Source organism: Eleutherodactylus coqui, chromosome 2 (assembly GCF_035609145.1).
Source record: "Eleutherodactylus coqui strain aEleCoq1 chromosome 2, aEleCoq1.hap1, whole genome shotgun sequence".
NCBI lineage: Eukaryota > Metazoa > Chordata > Amphibia > Anura > Eleutherodactylidae > Eleutherodactylus > Eleutherodactylus coqui.
In genome coordinates, this window is record NC_089838.1 from 202,509,550 (window position 1) to 202,516,809 (window position 7,260).

The window sequence follows — 7,260 nt, forward strand, 5'->3', positions numbered from 1 at the left end:
CCTTTTTTTGGGCTGCCTGCTTTCTATATGCCCTGTTTTATAGGAAGCTACTACTATTAGCCAGGGGGTAAAGCTACTGCAAAGAGCAGCTCTCACTCCAGAGGTCATGGGCCAAAGTGATCCTCAGAGGAAAATATGCAGTCAGCAACAAGTCAGTTGTAAACTGGGAGCTCTGCCTCGTGAACAAAGTAGACAATTCCTTTAAGGAATGCTTGATCAACAACTGAAAAAACTATTCTAAAAGTGACATTCTGGGCAAAAATGAATAGTTGTTAACACTGACCCCCCTAGAGACATTTACCGTGCCATCGCTTTTACATGGCATCAAATATTCTTCCAAAAGTCTGTTTTACAAGGGTTTCTTCTAGTGCTAATTGCCCATGTGCCACATCTATATCTGTCTCAACTAAGTATAACTGGGTTATCATAACCAGCCCCACTTTTCTGACGTACATCAGTGGTTAGGCTTACATCATGTAGCTGTATATTAGTACAAGGCAAGTAAAAGCAAAGTATTTTCACAGGTATTGTGCATCAACAGCTGAGTTGTTAGGACCCGATTGTGCTGTGTGCTACTATTGCCTGTGAACCATGGGACAGATTCTTTATGTATCTCCTATAAAATTGCAACTTGATTGAGGATATGTTAAAACATAAAGGAGTAATTGCCCCCAGATAGTGACAGCATATCTAACAAATGGAAGCTAGCAATAATTGCAATACATTGCCGGCTGTTTCCTAGATGAGGTTATTAACTTTGGGTTTTAAAGAGCCTGGAGGAACTTGAAATTTTGAGGCTTCAAGTAGAAAAATTTTCGGCTAAATTAGTTTTCTTCTGATTTGTTTTCCTTCAGAACTCCCACCGTTTTGGACAAAGAATCTGTCAGTCCATGCGTGATTTGGCTGAGCTCCTCCTTGTCCCTCGTGGTGGACGCTGATAACGCTGATTCCCAGCCACTGTACAAGATCACATGACACATCACATAACCTGCATTACTTTTTATTCACTGAAAGCCTAATCTACTCCAAAAAGCAATTATGCAAATGTCTGGTGTGTGACGGATGATGGAAGGACGGTGTGGGGCAGCTAATTACTATATAAATGGTTGCTGTACTTGTACTGAAAAAAATACTGAATGTATGTAAATAAATTTTAATATGCAAAACCACTAAAATACCATTGCTTGTTCTTTTTACATATGCATAGTAATTCAAGCACACCAATTCCCAATAACCCCAATATTATAGCAGTGATTACTGAACACCGTGGATTTGTGTGAAGGTATTTTATTCAGATTTCCAGTAAAAGGTAGATTGTGACCCGCCTCCTGGCATCTCCCAGAGTATGATAGTGTTCTTACGGTTTGTATTTGCACACAAAATGATTTTCTGTATCACATGGAGCATCATTCCACTGGCGGAATTCTGCAGACAGAAGAGAGAAGTATTAGCCAATAATACTTTAATGTCCCTTCCCTATTGTTGCTCTTCTTCAGAGTTTCCCTGATAGTTTTAGGTTCAAAAGATTTTTATTAAACATTTTCCAATATACATGGTATCAATCAACAAGGGGGGAAGGGGTTACGTGGGGAAAGGGGGCAGTTTGGTGTAGCATTCCACCTGTGATCAACATGGAGGTGATAGTAATGGCAGGGTATAGGATGGGAGGGGGGAACACAGCTAAAGCATATTGGTCTGTCAGAAAATATGTTATGCTAATCGAAAAGCAAAGGTCAGACAATGTCCCTTGCCTAATTTGTAGGGGTGTTCTCTGACATTTTCTCTACTGTTTCAAGCTTGGAGACTTATGTTAACTCGGGAACAAGCTCGAAAACTAAGACAGAAGGAAAGGTTCAGCAAAGGAGAGTAAAGGGGGTGAGGGACGCAGAGATAGAATGTACTCCTTGACAGGGTCTATTCCCTAGGGCGGGGTCTCATCACCTCATAGGGCGCCTGCCTCTATCCACCTCCCCAGTCTATCCGAGGACCTAAAAGCCAACCACACCCTTCATGAGCGGTGGTTCTCTTCCCAGGCATCTGATTCCTCTGCTCCCAGCTCATCAAAGTGCATGAGCGTATGTAGTTCCTCTACCCACATCACTTGGGTTGGGGCAATAATAGTGCACCACAGTCTTGGGATAATTCTCCAAGTTGCTATAACAAAGAATCTAAGGAGGCTCACCTTGGCCTCTCTCACTGATCCGGGGAACATGGATAGCAGTGCCAATTTTGGGATGCGCACCACTCTCTCATGGCAGATGTGGTTGTAGAGTTCTGTTACCTTCCCCTGAAAGGCTCGACACCCGAGGACATCCCCACCAGATGTGAGTCATTGCACATTTACTGTTCTTACACCTCCAACAAATGGAAGAGATCTGGCTTCATATTTCAGTGCATATTAGAGGTTAACCATCTTTCCATTCTTGCAGCAATGTGCTGTTTTGCTATGAGGTTTTATTCTTATTGGCTTCCGTGCTAGAGCTGACACTTATGCAAATAAGGAAGATGCAACAATATCTATGCAGCACCACCTATTGGATGGCAGCATTCCTGCAAATCAATGTACGACTCTTTAACAAGTCTGTAAAACAATGACATGGTTTTTATAGACACTGAGAATAGCTTCTAAATCACAGGATTCTCCAGGGAAGATCCTAATGGATGACCATTAACCACCAGCTTACTAGGAATAAATATAGGCCTTCGGATTATAATAGCCGACTGATGTATAACTAGGCATGGCCACTTCCAAGAAGGGGAGAAAGGAATGTATTTACAGTTATGCTGGCCATGGCACTTTTAAGGGTATGTTCACACAATCTATTTAATGGGCTGAAAATCTACGTCAAAATCCACCCAAATAAACCACACACTCTGTTTGTAGTCACTTTTTTTGCATTTGATGTGTATTTTGACATGTATTTGATACGTATTTTGAAGTCACATTTACTTCTCTGGCAAAATCTGATGCGGAAAAAGTAGTGACATGTCACTTCTTTTTCTTTTTTTTACAGTGTGAACACACCCTTAGTGATCACACGCCTGTTATGGAGTCAAGTTATATCTGCAGCCCATACACCTTAGAAGCTGTCCGCTAAATGTTCATTAGACTTTAAAACTTAGTTCACTTCACAGATAAGGTACCAGAATCAAGCTTAATCTATAGAAATGATACCAGGGCCAAACTTACTACATTGATATGGTAGCAGAACCAAGATTACTACATATATATGGAACCAGAATCTAGCTCACTACATAAATTTGGCAACAGAACCCAGCTTACTACATAGAGTAGGAAAACCAAGCTTACTAAATAGATATGATAACAAAACCAAGCTTACTACATATATATGGCACCAGTACAAAGCTTATCAGATGGCTATAATACCAGAATTAAGCTTACCACATAGATGAAGCAACACAGCCAAGCTTACAACATAGATACTGAATTGGTGCATTAAGCAGAGTATGGCATCAATGTACCAAGCTTGCTTTTCTTACAGTATTTATGAAGTACGCTTGGTTCTAGTATTATAGCAGAACTGAGATTATATTTGTCTCTGTCAGCAGAATAATATATCCTGTACCAGTGTAAAAAAAACAAACAAACACCTATCCATTAAAAACAGCATATAGCTGACAATATCCATTAAAACAGCATATATTGGACATATAGTTGCGTCCTCTTTCTTTGTAGTTTACTCTCGTGCATACGCAGTCTTATTGGACTGCCGTAATACAGGTGTTACGTTGCCATGGAATTCTAACGCATGCACAGTGGCAATGCTGGACGCCACTATGACGTTTAACCTGTTGAGTCCATACAGCAGAGATGGTGGTTATCCGGTGAGACTTCATTGTTGTGTGCAATAGGTATTTATATAGTTAATAGAGGCTGCTAAGTAGATATTGCTCACAGCTGGGGTGTCGATGGCGGAGCAGTGTGAGCATACAGCTGTAGATAATTGTTATAATATATGTTTTCACTATGTATGTCATGTCCATGTTATGTTGAGTTTGATAAAGACCAGGTCACGGTCGAAACGTCGCCAATTTTACTATATGGAGGAATACAATTTATACTTTTATATACATTATATGCTATTCCTGGATGATGTTTGGATCTAGGTCCTGATCCTACTGTGGCGTTTGCAGTGGGTTACAACACCGAGAGCCTTTTTACTCTTCTGCTGCTGATAAACCTCTGCGATTCTTGAAACATACAATGGAATCTGTTGCAGATTTTTGTGTGTGCATGCCCAGCATTCTGCTACAGAAATCCACGGCTAAGCCAAGTATTCTTGCCGTGGATCCACATGTGGATTTAGCCCAGTCATTATTCTGCAATATATATCACTCACTTGTTTCTATTGTCAGTTCCCCGCAGTACTCAGCATTTTGCAAGTTATTAGGCTCTCCATTACCCCAAGGACGATAACTATACATTGAGCCATCACTCCATTTCCAGCGACGGTTCTAAAACAGAGTAAATATGATAAAAATAAACTAACAAAGCAATAGAGCAAACCTACACATACTTTATGGCTCATTTAGGAAATAAATGGATTCACTCTTTAGATGTTTTTAGTCTGTTTCATGCACTGCCCATCTAGCCCTGCACAATGCATACAACAGTCTATAAATTTTGCCAGAAGTAGTGTATCACTTTAAAATATACCTGTCGTTTCAGACGACTTTTCAGAATAAGATTCCACATGTGTATATGTGAGGAGTAACACTATTTCTGGCTATTAAAAAAAAAAATCACAGAAAGCGGCCATTACTCACTGATCTGCTGATACAAGAGAGCAAGCATATACACCATATATCGCTCAACATACAGACAGCTAGACTGCTAAATGGAGGAGCAAGAAACACATGTGAGGACACTGTTAAGACAGCCACTCAAAAACCCTCCTGAATATTGAGGAGGTTAGCTGCTAAGTGTTTATTCCTGTTCAAAACCACACTGCATGTTATAGATACTGATAAATGCGAGGTATTAGCTGATATTTTAGCCAAAATATGTGAGCCCACAACTCATATCACAGATCCTTGCTTATTGTGGGTCCCTACCCTAACCTTATGTAAAATCACAGATTGATATTTCTCTTTCTATGATTTTAACTGTTACTGTTGGGACCCACACTAAACGCCTGCAACATAGGTTGTGGGCGCGCACATTTTGGCTAAAATATCAGCTAATACCTCACATTTATCAGTATTTATCTATAACATGCAGTGCGGTTTTGAATGCTGGGGCAGCCGAGGGTGCTATTGCCGGTGTGGTTCAACTTTAAGGTATAGGGCAACCCACTGCTTCTCCATTTAGCAGTCTGGCTGTCTGCATGTTGAAAGATATGTGGTATATATGCCCTCTTGTATCAGTAAATCAGGGAATATATGGCCACTTACTGCTTTTTTTTTTTTCTACTTTGTCTGTATGATGTTTCCCTTTCTGTGATTTTATTCCTGGCTATTGAATCCGTTGATTTCAATAGGTTAGTTCACATAAGCATATTTTGCAAGCATATTTCAGTAAAACACACAAAAGCATACGCAAAAACGAAATGCCTATTGCTCAAATATGCAGCGCAAATGCACGTGTACATACGCTTCAGCCTGTGTGACACTGTAAATTTAATGTAGCATTTTTCTTTATTGTACTGCATTTAACAGTCATTGGCTTTTTATGGTATTTGTTCCATAGTACATTAGCCTGCAATATATTTGTGTGTTGAGGGTCATGGTTTTGATATATTTCTATTAATGGAAGGAGTATGATGCCTGGTATTTTGCTCATATAGGCTTCTGAGCTTTTGATTGTGTAGTAGATGGCAAAGAATAATGTTTTATGCGATGACCAATGGGTGCCTACATGAGAACACCAATAATTGACGCTAGTACACCTATATAAAGTTAAACGTTTTTGACTACTTTTACCTGATCAGGGTCATGAAGTCCAGTCCAGACATCTACTTTTGAGTTGTAAGCAGCCACATTACTTGCAATAATGGATGCTTCTGCATCGTCTAAGATTGAAGCCAAATGGGCACCATGTCCATAACTGACACACTCAAACTGCAAGAAAATAAGGTAATGGGTCATTAATACATAGAAAAAGGACAAGGTCAATATAATTATTGCTCTTTTTCCTCACCTCAGCTTCAGACCAGGGCAATGCAAACCGAAAGTATCCATAACAATGGGATTTGTAGAAAAACCATCCAGGAGGACATGCAGAACGAGGTGCCCCTGTGTAAAATAGCATATGCCATTAATAGTTCATATAATATTTGTATAGTAGTAAATAACAATAAAGCAAAAACTGGTCAGCTGAGTGAAATGCAGGCGAATCACATTATAGTCAATGGGGTTCGCTCGGCACTTTTCGGTTCCAACCAGAGACGGAACTGTTTTGCCACCAAAATTCCCCCTTACTTCTCCCCGAACGAAGCAGGAAAGCAGATTTCCCTGTGCAGGTGTGAACCCAGCCTAAAGGGGTTTCCCAACGTAGACATTTCCGGCATATCTACAGGATATACATACATACTAACTACCATCTATCTGCTTGTGAAAGGTTAACATTACAGGGAAGATGTTCACCTTTCACCAGTAAATGGCAGACAGCAGTCAGGCCAGAGAGGAGAAGGAAAGCTTCACAGTTCCACTGTTGTTGCAGGACTGCTGGCTGGAGCCGCACCATACTGCTGTGTTTCCATGTAATAAATCCAGCAGAGCATTTATATATATGTCACACTGACTATAGGTTTGTGAATAAATATGTATGTATAGATATACCTACTGGGGAACATATAGTCTCACATGAATGCAGTTTGTACACAAGTCTGCTGTATTTTTTTCTAGGTTTTCTAGATATATACAAATACCTTTGAGATATGCTGCTCTTATCTAGTCTATTCTACTTACCTTCTGATAGGGACACCCCAAGGACCAAACAGCCCAGAAAGGCAAACCACAAAGAGAACGGCATCCTGAGGACAGAAACAAACATATGAGGTTATTTTCATAGCACACAGTGATGCTTTTTTAGGTATTACAAAGCCATAGATATATCTATAAGGGGTGCAGAGATAGCAGCTGCATGTGGGCTCTGAGCCCACCTACCACATAAGAAGACATCAGCAAATGTAGAAAGCACAGACATTGGTTTACATGCAGTACCTCTTGTAGTTTGAAATAGAAAACAGTCCTGCAGTAAGACGAATGTGATATGATTCCCATGTCGCATAATAACAT

The 7,260-nt window shown here is 40.1% G+C and overlaps 1 protein-coding gene across 1 annotated transcript; it reads right to left on the bottom strand.

Moving 5' to 3' along the window:
- Positions 1-1,357: 1,357 nt before the first annotated feature.
- LOC136610061 (regenerating islet-derived protein 4-like) lies at positions 1,358-6,994 on the bottom strand. The gene is made up of 5 exons (XM_066589327.1): positions 6,931-6,994; positions 6,161-6,255; positions 5,944-6,081; positions 4,362-4,476; positions 1,358-1,425 (listed from the first exon to the last, which is right to left on the bottom strand). The coding sequence occupies exons 1-5, from the start codon at positions 6,992-6,994 to the stop codon at positions 1,358-1,360; spliced, it is 480 nt and encodes a 159-aa protein (XP_066445424.1).
- Positions 6,995-7,260: the final 266 nt, after the last annotated feature.